The 18,708-nt window shown below is 34.4% G+C and overlaps 2 protein-coding genes across 2 annotated transcripts in view; both read left to right on the forward strand.

Moving 5' to 3' along the window:
- LOC110018445 (probable ribosome-binding factor A, chloroplastic) overlaps positions 1-5,592 on the forward strand; it is an 84,323-nt gene extending 78,731 nt beyond the window's left edge. The window contains exon 3 of the mRNA XM_020715763.1: positions 5,350-5,592. Within this exon, the coding sequence (XP_020571422.1) occupies positions 5,350-5,499 (150 nt within the window). The 3' untranslated portion in view covers positions 5,500-5,592. The remainder of the gene's footprint in view (positions 1-5,349) is intronic.
- Positions 5,593-8,433: 2,841 nt separating this feature from the next.
- Positions 8,434-13,388, forward strand: LOC110018496 (60S ribosomal protein L8-like). Its single transcript, XM_020715832.1, is given in 4 exon segments — positions 8,434-8,652; positions 8,833-9,053; positions 12,881-13,185; positions 13,188-13,388. Coding segments are annotated over 4 exon segments (780 nt in total). The 3' UTR covers positions 13,223-13,388.
- Positions 13,389-18,708: the final 5,320 nt, after the last annotated feature.

Below are 18,708 nucleotides of genomic sequence, written 5' to 3' on the forward strand. Positions count from 1 at the left end.
TCAACGTACCCCACAACTGAAGGATTATTCTGCTGTCTGCCAAAAATAATTACATGTCCTACAGTACCTTTCACATACCTGAAAATTCATTTGACTGATTTCTAATGTCGTCTTCCTGGTTTATACATGTATTTACAGACTTGACTAACAGCATGAGCTAAATCTGAACGAGTATGCACCATTGCATACATCAAGCAACCAACTGCACTGACATATGAAAACTTTATCATGTCTTCGATTTTTGTATCTGTCTTAGGACACTGTTTTGAAGAAAGCTTAAAATGATTTGCCAATGAAGTGCTCACAGGCTTTGCTTTGCTCATCTCAAACATTTCCAACACATTCTCAACATAGCCTCGTTGAGATAAATATAATCTTCTTGAGTCTCTATCTCGATGAATCTCCATTCCAAGAATCTTCTTCATAGGACCCAAGTCTTTCATGTCAAATTCCCTGCTTAATAAAGTTTTCAAATCACGTACATCATTCATATTATTTGCAGTAATTAGTATATCGTCAACATACAGTAAAAAAAAAATAATAGAACTATCATCAAGGCTCTTCACTTAAACACAACAATCATAATCACATCTCTTGTAGCAAATCTAAATCATGTAGGAGTCGAATTGTTTGTACCATTGTCTTGAAAACTATTTCAACTCATACAGTGTTTTCTTTAACCTGCAAACCAGATGCTCTTGTTCAGGTTGAGTGAACCCTTCTGGCTGTTCCATGTAAAACTGCTCTTTCAGATCATCATGTAAGAAAGCATTTTTAACATCTATCTGTCCAAATGCAAATCTCAAATGGCTACTAATGCAAACACTGTCTTGATTGAAGTATGTATGACTACATGAGAAAAGATTTTATCATAATCTATCATTCTGCTGTGAAAATCTCTTTATTATTAGTCGAGCCTTGAACTTTTTCCTCTTCTTTTTCTGATACTGCTGGTTTTCTTATGTACACCCACTTGCACCCAATAGTCTTCTTTCTTATAGGAAGCTGAACTAGCTCTCATCTGTAATTTTTCTGCAAAGACTCAATCTCCTCAACCATTGCACTCATTTATTTCTCTTTCTCCTGGTTAGTGATAGCTCCTTGAAAAATGGTTGGATCATCGGTGATGATGAGAAGTACACAATAGACCAAGTCTTCATAAACCAATCTGTTAGAGGGTTTTATATTGGTGCGTCTCTGTCTGTCTCTGGCTAGATTATAATTCTGCAGATCATTTGGAATGAAATCACCAGGTGTTGGATTTGAACTTTCAACTCTCTCAGTTATTTTTGGATGCTGTTCTAAATTCATCTGCACTGCATCTGAACTGGAACTGTTCCCTGACACATTGTCTTGATTTTGTTGTTACATGGACTGTTCATAAAAAACTGCATCTCTGCTAATCACCATCTTCTTTGCAACCAGATCCCAAAACTTGTATCATTTCACACTTTTTTTGTAGCCCAAAAAGATGCATTTCTTGGATTTTGCATCAAGTTTTGATTTTTCATTTCCAGGTACATGCACATAAGCTGGATAACCAAAACTCCGTAAATGGTCGAAATTAACTGGATTACTTGTCCATACCTCTTCTGTGACCTTGCCACCCAACGATGCCCGAGGTAATCTATTGATGAGATAACATGTCATATTCACAACCTATGCCTAGAAACTCTTAGAAAGCCCTGCATTCAGTCTCAAACATTTTGTCATGTCAGTTAAGGAATTGTTCATTCTGTCTGCCACACCATACTGTTGTGGTGTCTTGCGCACTGAAAAATGTCTCTGAATCACATGCTCCTCACAGAACTTCTGAAACTGCGAATCTGTGTATTCTGTGTCATTATTCGATCTCAAATACTTGATCTTTCTGTCAGTTTGGTTCTCTACCTCAACTTTCCATAACTTGAATTTAGAGAAGACTTCAGATTTCTGCTTCAAGAAATACACTCAAACTTTCCTGAAAAAATATCAATAAAGGTAACAAAATACTGAGATCCTCTCAATGACAATTCCCTAATAGGACCCCATACATCAGCATGCACATAATCAAGAATCTCTTCAGTTTTTTGTTTTTCAGTCATAAAACTGACTCTAGTCTGTTTTCCAAGAACACAGAACTTACAAAAATCGAACTTGCAGCTTTTAACACTATGCAACAAGTTTCTTCTATGCAATTCTTTCATCCCATGTTCACTGAGATGACCCAAACGCATATGTCATAGTTTTGTATTATCATTATCTGACTCCACAAAATGAACTTTACCTACAACTATGCTCCCCAACAGTTTGTAGATATTGCCTGCAGTTAACTTTCCTTTCATCACCGTCAATGCACCCTTAACAATTCTGATGGTTTCCATATTCTCATTAGCCTTAGGAATAAAATCATTTCTATGTAAAGTGCCCATGAAAATCAAATTCTTCTTCAGATCTGTAATATGTCTGACATCACATAATGTTCTAACGGTGTCATCATACATCTTAATTCTGACTTCTCCAATACCAACAATATTGCAGCATCTATCATCACCTAGATAAACTGTGCCAGAATTAGTTGACCTATATGAAGTAAATCACTTCTTGTTAGGTGTTATGGTGATAAAATCATCCTGAATAAAAAACCAATGCATCCTCGAACTGAGTTGATTAAACTGAAAGCATATCATCATCACTGCAATCTTAATTGTCACTTTGCACCACGTATACAGACTTCGATGATTCATCACCTTTCTCCCCAGTCTGCTTCTTGAGCTTTGGACAGTCTCTCTTCATATGACCTGACTCCTTACACTTATAGCAATGAATTGTCTTTTTGTCTTTGGACTTGGATTTGGAATTTCGCCCTTTAGAACCCTCTTCTTTCTTCCTTCCACGATCTTGATTACCCTTCACATATAAACTGTCGTCATGAGAGTTTTCTCCTGCATTCTGCTTTCGCTGGTTGTGAGCCAACAATGCTGCAGTAATCTCATCAACTTTGATAGTTTCTTTCTCATATGTTAGAGTAGTCACCAGTCATTCATAGGAAGAAGACAGTGAACGCAACAGAACCATTGCTAGGTCTTCATCCTCAATAGTCACATCAAGTCGTGATAAATCTGTGATTATTTGATTGAAGTCATTAACATGTTGCGCCAGATCAGAACTTTCTTGCATCTTCAGCCCATACAACTTTTGCTTTTGATATAATTTATTCTTCAGAGATTTAGTCATAAATTGAGTTTCCAATTTCTTCTGTATCTCCCCTGGAGATTTTAGATTATACCTCCTCTAGAGATTTTAGATTCATTACGTGATACATAACCTCATCTGTCGGACTAAATGTATGGTTGCTGCCGCTCGTTGTTGCAATTCTCATTCATAGGAAGAAGACAGTGAACGCAACAGAACCATTGCTAGGTCTTCATCCTCAATAGTCACATCAAGTCGTGATAAATCTGTGATTATTTGATTGAAGCCATTAACATGTTGCGCCAGATCAGAACTTTCTTGCATCTTCAGCCCATACAACTTTTGCTTTTGATATAATTTATTCTTCAGAGATTTAGTCATAAATTGAGTTTCCAATTTCTTTTATACCTCCTCTAGAGATTTTAGATTCATTACGTGATACATAACCTCATCTGTCGGACTAAATGTATGGTTGCTGCCGCTCGTTGTTGCAATTCGTTCCAATCTTCATTCTCCATGGCATCTGGTTTTGCTACTTGCAAAGCTTTCAAGATTCTCTGTTGAGTCAACAGATCTTTTACTCTTGTTTGCCACAATCCAAAGTTACATGTTTCATCGAACTTCTTCACCTCAAATTTTGCACCTGAAAATGTCATTTGAAAATAACTCCTGTAGCGAAAAAAATAATTCATTCAAAATCTCTGTCATTTCTGCGTCCTGGAATATCACCTGCGTCCACCAGGATCCCGCCGAGAAATATCTCCAGCAACGGAATAATCGGAACCGAAATTCAGAAATCGCAAATTTTCTCCTCCAGAGAAGAAGCTAAGTCTTCCGCCTGCAAAAGAATTTTTGAACCAGGAAGGAAGCAAATCGGAAGGAAGATTCCTCCTTCCAAATTCTCCTCCCGCAAAGAATTCCCTCTTGGCCGCCCGAATTCGCACCTTCCTTTTTTTGGTACGCCTCCAACAACAAATTAAATTTGAAAGATTTCTTGAAATCACCTTCTGTTTTCTGAAATCGGCTGCGTCTCCAGCAGAGCAATCCCGGAAATCAAATCCACTTTTTTTCTCCGCTTCTAGCCGAACCTTCCTTTCCAAACCACCCTCCTTTCCAGATCCACGCACAGAAGGAAAGATTCATTTTCGATTATTCCTCCGCGCGCATAGAAATCTTTCCCGTCTTCCCAGCAGCATTTTGCACCAAATCTTGCTGTCGCCGATCACGACTTCTTGCAATTCGTGGATTCTCCTACTGTACCGAAGCCGCGAACTAACGAACTCTTCTGTTGTACAGCGAACTCGCGAACCCTTCTGGTGCTGCTGTACCGAAGCCCTGTCCTTCCAGCGCCGAGCCGTCCGAACCGCAGAAGGCTTTGCCCAATTCGCCGAAATCGTCGCCGAACTGCTCACAACCCGAAATTTTTATTCCCTGCCCTAGAATTTCTCTCTAATACCACTTATTGAGAAATTAGGGCAAAGAAAAACATGAATCGACACAAATCCAGAAGAACATCAAGATTTAACGAGGTTCGGCAAAGATGTCTGCATCATCGAGAGCAGAGCCGTGGCTTTTCCACTAATCCAGAAAAAAGAGTATAAGATATAAAAAATGGGATAACCTAGGATTACAAACAGACCTATTTATAACCTTAGAAAGAGCAGAAAATGAAACATTGAGTACAATATGTAATTACCAAATTACCCATGTACCTTCTCTGTACCGCATCCCCAACCCACATAAGTAAACTCCCCCGATTTAGATAGATTTTTCCGCTTCACTCCGTTCCAACATCTTTCCCTTATATGATATATGAGTCATACCATAATAAAAAGTTTTTGTATTTTTCATAAGTTAAAATAGTTATATTTTTTATGTAATACATAAGATTTGGGCGGTACAAATGTAAAAAAAATGCAAAATTCTGATGTTAGGCGTGTAAATACATTAGAATTGGATAGCATGCATGTAAATGCCCCAAATTGAACATATCAATCACTCATGAAAGTGAAAATTTCACTTCTAAAAAAGCTAATATTTTTTTATCAGATTTAAAGATTTTGGTATTATGTAAGCAAATATCAAAATTTTGATGTTATTTATGTAAATATTTATAAATTGTGCTATTTTGAGGAAAATGATATGCTTATAATACAATATGTTATTTTTCCAAAGGTGATTGCAATTCTGGATAAATTAAAGGAGGAGAGGGAGAATTCTGGAAGAAAGGATGAAGAAGAGGAATCAAAATCTCCTGAATTGTCAGAATTGGATGAAGACTGGGACAGGCATGGCCATGATGAAGGCATAATATATGTAAATTAACATATTTCTGGCAATTAGAGTTGTTTAAATTTGATTTTTCATGCAGTGAAATTTGTTTATGTGAAAGATTTGGGTGATATGAATGTATAAAATTACATAAGAATTGGGTGGTAATGCAAATGCCCTGTTATTTCCATTACTTTCCCAACCCTTTGATTGCATGGGATAGGTAAAGTGATTTATCATTTAATTATTATTTGAAATTATCATATATGAGGGGAGCTTTTCTGCATAATGTAATGTTTATTTGGGATGATTGCTATGTTTTAGGGCTGTAAACGAGGCTCAGTTCATGTTCTGCTCGTTTATATTTCAAGCTCAAGAAGTATGTTCGTGTTCGGCTCGTTTGCTTAGCGAGCTGAACATGGACGTTCACGAACAAAGAGTCGTTTTGACAACCCTAATTCGGTAGCCATAAGATGTGAAGGATTAGAGCTAGATTTAAAAATTATTTTTTATATTAAAACATCATTGAATGTAATTTAATAGTTTTTATTCTATTTTTTAATTAATACGTATTATTGATTATAAATCTTTATTGCCTTGTAGTCAATTAAGTTTTTTTAAAATACTACTCATCAAATATATATATATATATAAAATTGATTAGTAGTATTTCGAGTCAAAACGAGCTGAACACGAACGAACAAATTTTTGTTCATGTTCGACTCATTAACTTAGCGAACGAGCTGAACATGAGTTGTTCGCGAATGACGAGCCGTTTTGACAGCCCTACATAGCAACGGGAACATTGTTATTTACAAAATTATTACTCGTGTTATTTTTTTGAACTATTGAACTCATCTATGATTGTTGGGAGTTTGATAAAAATGAAAATTACATGTTTGGGCTTTATTGTAAATTTCAAAATTTAAGTGACAAATTCAAAAATAAAAAATTGCAAGGTGAATTTTTTTGTAAATAGCAGTATTTCTTGTGCATTAGATGTAATTAATATGGGTTTTTTATATATCAACATTCAAAACATTAAATATAATATTTTAATTATTGATATTTGTTTTAGAATTAAAAATATTTAAATGGAAGATGCCTTGGATCACATGTTACATATTAAGTTTGTAAAAATGTTATTATTATATTTTAATAATATTATTATATTTTAATAATATTATTATATTTTAATAATATTATTATATTATTAAATATTTATTGAATCATTCATGTCAACCTCAATTGGCTCATTGAATTTTAAATTTTGTACTTTCAATCTAGTTAAGGCTATTTGGTCATAAAAATGATGATTAAGTTTATAGTCAATTCGCATGTCTCAACAAGTGGAATCTAACGAGCACAAGATCATCTAGTTTTGAGGTCATTAAGGTTTATTTGATCATATAAAAAGCTCTCATGACCAGGGGGAATTAATGTGGGATATCTGATCAGGTGGTTGTGGTAGTTATTATTCAAAGGATAAAAATACCCCTTTAAGGTCTATAAAATATTCCCTCTCTTCACTTTACGGGGAGGGGAAAAAGAAAAAAGTGTTAATTCTTAGTTTTGTTCGAGAATGAAGACCCAATGATAATTTCCAACCTCCGTAATTGTCGACCACCAATCATCTAGTGTTCTTAATGATTTGTTTTTGAGCCGAGAATGGGTCAACTTGAACTTAACTTGAATGCATTGACTGTGGCTCGAAATCAACTCTAAAAATCTACTTGTGGCTTGTTAGAGTCGAGTCGATTTCGAGCCAGCCGACTCAAAATTGAATCGAGCTCGTTCTTGCTCAATATTGAAAAAAACTACCATAAATTAAGTTATTTAAATATGTTTTAGCTTGAAAATCTGCTTGATCTGACTAGAAATCAAAAGTAACCGACTCAAATTGAGTTTTATATATATAATTTTTATAAATAAAAGTGTTTCAGGCTGATCTCGAGCCAATTCAAGCCGTCCCATTTATGTTTGGAAATCGGCATGCAAAAAATTTGATCCAAATTTTCAACTCATAGGTCGACTCGTTTATTTCAATCTGATTTCGATGTGAGTCAAAATTCGAATTAATTTATCCATTGATTAATGATCTTAGAGCTAAATTTATAGCCCTATGCTTGTCGACCATCATCAACAACCGCCAGCTATCCCCTGTTCGCCATTGTTGAACTTTTCGAAGCAACGAAGTACTATATAGAGTAACGACGCATATTATGGAGTAATGGTGAATCCCACAAAGTAACAACACACATTGTGATACTCTATCTAGTGACAAAAGTCTTCTACATACGGCGTAACACGGCGTTCTAAATGTTGTGCTATAACGCATCCTAAACACGGTGTATCAAAGACCCGACAATAACTTTCAACAACAAATATCTTCTAATTATTGCACTACAAATATTTATGTACATGAACATTATACTTTGAAAAATATTGTAACATTTTCCCGACTGTGGGACAAGTCCTGATTGTGGGATAAGAATTTATCATTGTACTCAAAAACTTATATTCAATTAGGCTGCTTTTTCCACATAAAAATTTTGGGTATCTTTCTCTTATTTATCTTTTTTATTTTATCATTCATGAGCCTGATGGAATGGCCCATGAATGGAGAAATATTTGCGTACATAAGATGTACGCAGCGCTGCGTACATCAGAGGTTATTCTGGGGTACAGGGGAGTTATATTCGGGTTATACCGGAGGTTACAAGGGGGTATAACCCAGATATAACCCCATTGTACCCCTGAATAACCCCTGATGTACGCAAAGCTGCGTACATCTTATGTACACAAATGGAATGAGTAACAAACCGTTTACTCCCTGAGCAAACAAAATTAGGGCAACCAAAACAGAGCTCACGTTCGTGTTCCTCCACTTCCCTTCCATCTCTCCGCCCCGTCTCATGGGTAGGGTTATCCGAGCACAGAGGAAGGGAGCGGGATCGGTTTTCAGATCCCACACCCACCACCGCAAGGATGGGTAGGGTTATCCGAGCACAGAGGAAGGGAGCGGGATCGGTTTTCAGATCCCACACCCACCACCGTAAGGGCGCCGCTCGTTTCCGTAGCCTCGACTTCAGCGAGCGCAATGGATACCTCAAGGGCGTGGTTACCGACATCATCCACGATCCCGGCCGCGGAGCTCCGCTCGCTCGCGTAACCTTTCGCCACCCGTTCCGCTACAAGCACCAGAAGGCGCTCTTCGTCGCCGAAGACGCCATGTACACCGGCGCCGCTCGTTTCCGTAGCCTCGACTTTAGCGAGCGCAATGGATACCTCAAGGGCGTGGTTACCGACATCATCCACGATCCCGGCCGCGGAGCTCCGCTCGCTCGCGTAACCTTTCGCCACCCGTTCCGCTACAAGCACCAGAAGGAGCTCTTCGTCGCCGCAGAAGGCATGTACACCGGTCAGTTCGTGTACTGCGGCCGTAAAGCTTCTCTCATGGTTGGAAACGTTTTACCCCTCCGCTCCATCCCGGAGGGTGCCGTTGTATGCAACGTTGAGCACCATGTTGGCGATCGCGGTGTGCTCGCGAGGGCTTCGGGAGACTACGCTATCGTTATCAGCCATAACCCTGATAACGGGACTTCTAGGTCAGATCTGAACTTGAAAGTTTCGGTTATCCTGGATTGGATTGTTTACTTTCGTTATGTAGATGAAAATAACAATAAAGAAAGAAGAGTATTTTCTTGATTGTTTTGTTCAATATTCGTTTTTGATGTGCCTGAAATAATACTATCGTTTTGCTCTTTTGGGAGTGTATTGATTTGGGTTTTGAATGGAAGACAGTTCAATTGTATGCAACGATTGCTGAAACTGTGATCAGAGTGCATGAAATTTTATTATAGATTTGAATTTGTGTAGGATGTTCAAAGTTCATTTCTTTTTGTGCAATTTCTTGCTTTTATTTCATTTCTGCTATTAGAAAATAGTTAAATCCTATGTTTTTGGCTTTTATAAACCCTATAAACAGCTGCATTTTTTAAGGAATAGGAGTGAATTTCCGTAGCTTTTTCTATCTCTTTGTTATCCCATATGGTTAGGTTGGTCGTCTGGCAAAAGCTTCATTTATTTAAACTATAACATTCTTTAGGCTTTTACTTTATACTTCCTATTTGTGTTTAGCTTACAATTCCTCCTCATTCCCCCTTCTTTTTTTTTTCTTCGTAGTGTTGTATGAGTTCTTAAATAAGTTTTGCACAACTTTTGTTCATGTTATTATTCATTTCCTTTTTAATTTTCTGCACTAATTCTTATCTACCCATTTTATTATTGCTTCTTCTTCTTTCCTTCATGGTACATGCATAAACCACTAATGACTTTTATCCTTTATATATATTTTTATTATCATTCATAGTTTTACATTATATTCATCTTAATATTCTCATTTTCTGTTTCTCATTTTCATATATAGTCTTTTTTTTTTCAATGCTCCATATCACATACATGATCTAACTTTCAATCTTCTTTATAAGCTTAGAACATAATACTTTAGAGACAGTTCTTTACTTTAACCACATAATGTTAACTTTAGAAATCTCATTCATCTCTTCTATATTTGGTTCTTCTTTATAATAGATCTAAATAATTGAATTGATCTTACTTAAGTATTACTTAATCTAATATAAAATTGAGTTGTGCTTGTCAAGTAATCCTGAACCCCTCACTTCGTAAACTTTTCCTCTGTCATTCAAGTTTTCAATTATATTAGGCTATTTGCATCTGCATTCTTAATTAAAATTATATCATTTGGAAATAGCACAAACCAAGGCACCTTTCTTTTTTATATTTATTGTAATTATCTCCTTAGCCAATGTAGATAGATTTTAGTTAAACATTGATTGTTGATGTGATTTATTGTGTTTGACATATCTTTAGCCACTGATTATTCTTTTAATGCTAGTTAGTTTTTTATCGTACAAATCTTTAATAGCTTGTAAGATACAATTGGTGTACATTTTTTTCTTTTAATGGACTCCAAGTCAGTTATTATGGTATAATCATATGTCCTTTTACGATGGAGAGGAATCATATGAATTTTTTTCTCTTTATATTTTTGGCATATATATCACACAAGTCTTATGTATTTTCGCGTCTAATATTTAAACTTTCATATTTGTATTTATAACACGATCTTTAATGCCACATCAAAAATACTACCTATATTTACTTTTAAAAAGTGAAATAAACATTTTCATGTATAAATTTATGACACCGAAGTGTTATAAATGTAAATATGTCAGTTTAAGTGTTATATGCTTTCTTCGTTCCATCTAAAGTACCCAAATTTTTGTAGAAAATTTAATCTTGTCCTCTTACTACACCAATTTTTGCACATGTTTGCTCACAAGTATGATTTGATTGACACTTACATGCGATGTAATTGCGAATATTTTTCTATTTCTGATCACAATCAGTTTACATTTTATAATTTTACTAGTATATTATTGGATTTTATCTAGCTTTATTTGAATATTTCCCATCTAGGCTTGAGATTGTTTAAGGTATGAATACAGTGCCTTACAAATGGTAGAAGTTTGCTTGGTGGCAAGGTGTATTCTATGTAGCACCAACACTTCTAAAAATGTATTGTACTTATGTCGAACACATATTGAATACAAACACATATTCGATATGCCCCTACATTTTTATGATACTACAAAATGTCTTGATTTATTTTTAGGCCCGAGCATGTCTGGGACACACCCCAACACCCAACTAACGTGAGCTTAACACGATTTCGATAACATGGTACAGAGGAATTAGAAAATTATAAATATACTTATAGCCTTAATTATATCTCATAGTCGAAATCACCCCATCTCGTCATGTTGAAGCTTCCTCTATCTTTCATCAAAATCGAACATCGAAGCTGCATCCAATATTTATTAAAGTCAATCATTAGTAATTTCCTTTTTGTAATTATACAGTTTTTTTAATTTTAGTAAATAAATTGGATTATAAGTTGGATGAATTATTTTGAAACATATTATATCTAATTTTAAAAATTAATTTTCATAAGCATGAGGTTTTTTAATTTAAATTAAATTTACGAAGTTAAATTTTATTATTGTATAATTTATATTGTGAGATGTTTAATAAAGAATGATGAAAAATATATAATTTATATTAATAATAAATTAAATATAAAAATATGTTCATGATGCATCGTGTCCCTGTATCGTGTCGCCGTGTCCGTGCTTCATAGGGTGTATTACATATAGGGTTTAGGGTTGGGGCATCAATATCATGCTTAAATTCAAACATAGTTGTGATTGCTGATGGCAGCTAGTTACACAGCTTTTCTATCATCTAGCCCGTCGCAATCAAAGTTATGTGCCTAACATAAAGCCTACATTTTACTTGAATTGCTAAAAGTTGAGTAAAATATTAGTTTAAATTTAAGATTAGTAATATGAATATGGAAATTTACTTACCTAGCACACAATTTTTATGTATTTATTTATATCACACCTAAATTTCAATATTTACATTCATAGCACTTCAGTGCTTTAAACCTATGCATGAAAATGTGTATTTCAATTGGTCTTCTTACACTAATTATCCCTTCAATGCTAGAGCAGGTGGCTTGGTCTACTGAATTAAGCAGTAGATGATTCTCACATCCCAATTATTTTGTTCTTTATACAATTAATTATCCCTGTTGTTGCTTGAGATTCGTTAAGTTTAATGTATTTACATATCTCACACCTAACGTTCCATATTTACACACATAGCACCTAATTTTTAAAATCTTTGTAAAAAATAACACGATTAAGTGAAAAAAGATTTTCATGTATAGGTTTAAAGCAGCGAAGTGTTTGTAAATATGAAAATTTAGGTGGGAGATATGTAAATACATACGAATTTTGTACTAGGTATGTAAATTTCTCTTGTTTTTAACAATGACAACAATTTGTAGCCCTGTTCTTTGCATATTCTTCTGTCACTGAGTTCATTTTGAGTGCATAGCCAACTTTTTTTTTTTCTTTTGTTGATGTTTAGTTATCATTGCAATGATAAATGTAAGTGAGATTCACATACTTATCTGAATTCTAATCTATTTACATATCTGGCACCTAAATTTTGATATTTACATTTATAAAACCTTAATGTTATAAGCCAGCCTATGTATAAAAAGGTGTATTTTGACTCTTAGTTAGAAAAATGGCATTTTTGATGTGATGTTAAAGGCTCTTACAAAGTTAGAAAAATGGCATTTTTGATGTGATGTTAAAGATTTGTGTGTTTTAAATATAAATATTAAACTTTAGCGGTTAGATACGTAAATACATAAGAAATGTGTGGTATTATATATGTAAATGCCCCTAAATGTTAATCTTTCTCTTGTGAATGTACTGCCTTAAAATTTTCCCTTCTGCACAACTAAACAACTATTTGCTCCCAAATTGTGCTACAGAATCAAGCTCCCATCTGGCGCGAAAAAGATAGTTCCCAGCGGATGTCGAGCCATGATCGGCCAGGTTGCCGGTGGTGGCAGAACGGAGAAGCCTCTCCTCAAAGCCGGCAATGCTTATCACAAGTACAGGGTGAAGCGGAACTGCTGGCCAAAGGTCCGCGGTGTTGCCATGAACCCCGTGGAGCATCCCCATGGAGGAGGAAACCACCAGCACATCGGCCACGCATCAACCGTTCGCCGCGATGCTCCGCCCGGACAAAAGGTCGGTCTCATCGCTGCCAGGAGAACGGGTCGCCTCCGGGGACAACCGCCACTGCCGCCAAGGCCGACAAGGGTTCTTAGCCAGGTTTTCGCCTTGCGCTTTTCTTCATTTTTATATTTATGGTAATCTTATTTGTTTCAAAGCATTTATAAAAATTTGGGAGTTTTGTGCTAAAAACTTGATGGTTTTGAGGATTATTGTTGTGTTAGAAACCATTTTCTTTTTGAGATGGGGTTTTTGTTTGAATATAGAAGTGTAAAAGTGCGCCAAATTTAGAAGAATAACAAAATAGAAAAAAAAAACCAAGGGAAATTACATACATACCTCACAATTCTTATGCATTTACATTATCTAATACCAAAGTTTGATATTTATTATTATACCTTGGTGCTATAAACCTATGGATGAGAAGCTGTTGATGTGTGATGTTAAAGATTTGAGTGTTATGCATGTAAATATGAATGTCTCGGTGCTAGATATGTAAATACAGAAGAATTGTGTGGTATGTATGTAAATGCCCAAAAAACAAATGTGTTGTTATGGATAACCTGTTATGATGTAAATTTAGATATAAATAATGCTATATATAATTTTCTTAGGTCGAGCTAAAATGAGTGGAACAAGTTCAAACAAAGAGTCGTTCCTGTTTGGCTCGTTTATAATTCGAGCTTAAAGAACTTGTTCGTGTTTTGCTCAAGCCTTCCAAGTTATCAATGTTCGATAGGAAGTTAACTGTAGAGCGCTTTTATCATTTGCCCTTTATCAAAAGGATATTTGCAAATATATCCATTTGATAGCATATTATATTACAATGAATAATTCAACGACCATAATCAACTTGATCTGATTCCAAATCTCTACTTGCTTCCTTTAATGTGTAGTAGTTCAACAAACTGAAAAGTAGGAAAATCCCTCTCTACAATTTCTTTTTTGCTAACCTTTAATCTAATTTCTAATCATGAGTCCTCATAGTTAATACAATATAAACATCTTTTATATTTATTATTATTATTTTGCAAATTTACATGCATAACCCCACACAATTCACATGTATTTACATTTCTAACACAAAATTTGTTATTTTCATTTATAACACCTTGGTGTAATAGACCTATCCGTAAAAAAAGTGGGGTTTTTAGCTGAAAATGTTGGACAGGGTTTTTTGATGTAATATTTAAATATTTTGCCATTTTGGTGCTATTTATGTAGATACATAAATATTTTGTGGCATGTATGTAATTGGTTCGACATGTGAATCCAAATATTTATAAGGATGTTTTTAAATTCATTAAATTTAAATTAAGATGAATATTATATATATATTGTGTGTGTGCGCGTGCGTGAATGACCTGACTCATTGGTGCGACCTCTGACGTTAAGTCTCTCGGGTCGGGGTTCGAATCCCGTGGTGTGTACTCTTCGAATCATAAGCAAGCACACAAAAATTTTCAACCCTTTGGGGGGATCGATATTTGGTGCCCACTTGACCAAATGTTGATTTCACCTTTTAAAAAAGAATATATATATCTTTGTACTTTAAAATCTTGGGCAAACATGTAATTAATTATATATCTAACACCTATATTTTATTTCATAAATTCATAACACTCAAATTTTTTATATCACATAAAAAAATATTATTAATATTAACTTTTAACAAGATTATATATATATATATATATTATTTTTTTATTTTCCTAACTAACTTGCTCTGGCTGAAGAGGCTAAACTCAAATGCTACCTTCCCGAAAAAGCCTTTCCCCAGCTATTCTCCAAGAATCCCCCTCCACGCATGCCAGCTTTTTATTAATAATTAAATAAATAAAATAAAATAAAATAAAATAAAAAATTGCTAGTTAATTTTAATTATATTGAATAACATGATTGGTTAATAATTAAATTATTATACACTATTATAAATACAATTAAATCATCATGTATTCATAAGGATCATTTAACTAAATCCAGCTTATTAATGTCTGTCATTTAAATTCATTTATATTATTTAATAATTTAGATGTATTTAGCGATAACATATGAATTTTACATTTATCATATAGCTATAAATATTCTATTTTCTCACCTACTACATCTTGATACATTTATCTATGGAAGATTTGCATGCATTCCACTCAATTCTTACATTTTTATTCCAGCCATTTTTAAGGTGGCATGTATGTAAAAAATTAAAATTCACACGCTAGATATGTAGATATAAAATAATTGAGTGGGTTTGTCTGTAAATCTTTTGTAACAAAATATTACAACCTCTACTGTCATGACTCATCTCGGTGGCGTGGCTAGGGCAAACAATCGTTCGTGGAAGGGTATGCAGACGCGGGGCAAAGCGGCAATATTTCCTTCCGGCGCTGGGTATAACTCGCGGCCCATCTTTCACTCGAATTATTTAAAGCCAGACTGCCAACACAAACGAAAATAATAAAAAAAAAAAGTAGCCACGCGACAAAAAAGTGCTCCAAACACGAAAAATTATTGTATACGGACACCGCAATAGATCACGGTGGTTTACAGCCAGGATGTATTTCAGTTTTTTTTAAACAAAAACTATTAAGTGAGACCCACCAAAATACATCATGACCGTAAATCATCTTATCTATGATCAAAATCAGACACCGCATACATCTCTGCATGTGATATACATATGTAATAATTTTTTACAGACACTTATTTTGAAAGTTCTTATAATAAATTTGTAAGAAAAAGGAAGTTTGACCGAATAAAAATTTTGCAGATCAAGCCAATGTCTGCTGGAATTGCGTGCCCGCCAAGGACCCTTCGGCCTTCTCGATCAGTACAGCTGCAATCTACTAATTATATATATATAAAAATCAATTAAACATTTGCTAAAAATTCAAAGATTCATCCACAGCTTTTTTGATATTTACATGCATATCATTATGATGCGATAAAATAAGTTAATAAGAGTTATACTTTTGATATTATATTAAATATTTGAATGTTATGAAAGTAAATATGAAAGTTTAGGTGTTAGATATGCAAATATAGAAAAAAAATGTGTGGTATGTATGTAAATGCCTCATTTTTCAATCTCCTTGTGCTCTATTTTCCTAAACACTAAAATAGTCTAATTTAGTATGCTAGTTATGAAAATCTATAATATTAACATTAAGATGAAAAAGAAAAAATGGCCACATCGATTTGTGCAAAATAAAGATGTAATTAATTAATTAAATTTGGTGCTAATTGATAAAAATATTAAAATTTAGAAGTATATTTATGCCACTTTATTTATACGAAAAAATATATATTTCATTTAATAGTTAAAGTAGTTATATTTTTAACATGATATGAAAGATTTAGATATTATTAATTTTTTAAGAAAATATTTAGGTGTTAAATATATAAATACATAAGAATTGCGTTACATGTATGTAAACACCCATACAGGTTATTGTCCAGATCATGCAATGAATTTTAGGGTATGTTTGGGGCAACTGCAGTTTATTGAATAATGTGCTGATAAGCTGATTAAAAATAATCTGTTAATAAGCTAAGTGCGGTGACTATTACAAATTTTTATTTTTTTACAAATTTTTATTTTTTTAAAAAAGTCACATCGCTACCAGAAAGTTGTCACCGCACTTGATAGATGCGATGTGAAAACACTGTTTTCAGTATTTTCAAAATGCATAAGTTGCCAAAACGCAGTTTACCCAAACATACCAGCACCAAATAAACTGTCCCAACCAGACCCATAATTTTACATACATTCCACCCTAAATGTGTTTTTCACTTTATAAAAGTTAAAATAGTTTTTATTTGTTTTTTATGTGACATTGAAGAGTTGAGAGGTATAAATGTAAATGACAAAGGTCAAGTGTTAGAAATGTGAATGCATAGGAATTAGGTGCGATAAATGTAAATTCCCCCATAAATAAACATAAAATAAAGAATTAATACAAACAAAAAGCAGCCGAGCAGTTGTGGCAACCAAATAATTCTTATTTATTTAAAAATCTAATATTTACACTATTGGCATTAGCCGGTGTCAAATTGGGTTCATGAGTCGAGTTTGGATGACTCAAAATTAAACAAACCCAAAACTACTTCACCAGAACACGACCCAAATATTAAACGGGTCAGAAAGTTCAATCAAATTCGACCAAGCTTCAACTTGCTCACCCAAACCCAACCTATGTCGCTCATTCAACAGGCCATAATAGATATTCATGTTGATTTAATATCAAATTTAGGTTGATTTTGGGTCAATCTTGAGTAAGTTTCAGATCAACCCGGGTTTCATTAGTCGAGTTTGGATGACTCAAAATTAAACAAACCCATTCATGAGTCGAGTTTGGATGACTCAAAATTAAACAAACCCAAAACTACTTCACCAGAACACGACCCAAATATTAAACGGGTCAGAAAGTTCAATCAAATTCGACCAGGCTTCAACTTGCTCACCCAAACCCAACCCATGTCGCTCATTCAACAGGCCATAATAGATATTCATGTTGATTTAATATCAAATTTAGGTTGATTTTGGGTCAATCTTGAGTAAGTTTCAGATCAACCCGGGTCATCTTCTTTGCGGGGCAAGTTCAAGTCAAGTTCGAGTTGGAAGGTCCACCCAAACCCAACAAAAAGTTAAACATGTTAGTATCACTAAACCATACTCAATATAAAATTTATTCGGGTCAACGGAAACCCAAATTTTTTATTTCAGTTTTGACGCGTGCTAGAAAATTCTGAGCGGTAGAGTAATGGATTATCATCTTAGCATTGCATAAAAATTCAACACACACATACACGTAAAAGAAAACAACTTAAAAATTCAACACACACATACACGTAAAAGAAAACAACCAGTAATGACACTAGAAGTTTTTATGTGGAAAACACATAAAGGGGAAAAAATCACAAGGGCTGACCCAGATATAAAAATCCACTGCATATTGATGATTGCAGCGACCCCTTGTTCCAAATACAGAAAATGATTACTAGATTTTCCAATTTACAACATCAACTGACGACTTCCATTTGATGATGGTCAACTGTGATTGGTGGTGATCGACGGCGGTCAACAATTGACGAGTCGTCAGGCAGTGCTTGACAGCAATCGGTGGTTGTCGACAACGACCCGCAGCAGTGCTCGACGACAGTTAATGGTTGTTGGCGGCAATCGACAGTTGTCAACAACGATTGATGACGGTTGAAAATAGTTGACCGTTGTCTGCGGGTGTCAATGATGATCGGCGATGGTCTACGGCCGTCGACCACAGTCAAGTAAATCAGTTCGCAAGTTTGCTGAAATTAAAGTTATGGATGAGTTTTTATCGAGTTTTAAATATTTCTTAGTCAAAAAACCGTCTAGAAATCTATGTCATGCATCGAGATTCATATGGGAAGCTTAAGATTTGTTGTATCAACTTTGAATTGAATTGGCTTGCCTAGTTTTTTTTTTAACACCTGAAAAAAGGAATTTGTTTTAATTTTAAAATGATAATGATGATGATATTTTTAGTTTAATATTAAATATTTGGTTGTCTAAAAAGTTCGATACATAAATATTATATGAAAAAAA

The sequence above is a fragment of the Phalaenopsis equestris genome, unplaced genomic scaffold, assembly GCF_001263595.1.
Source record: "Phalaenopsis equestris unplaced genomic scaffold, ASM126359v1 Scaffold000022, whole genome shotgun sequence".
NCBI lineage: Eukaryota > Viridiplantae > Streptophyta > Magnoliopsida > Asparagales > Orchidaceae > Phalaenopsis > Phalaenopsis equestris.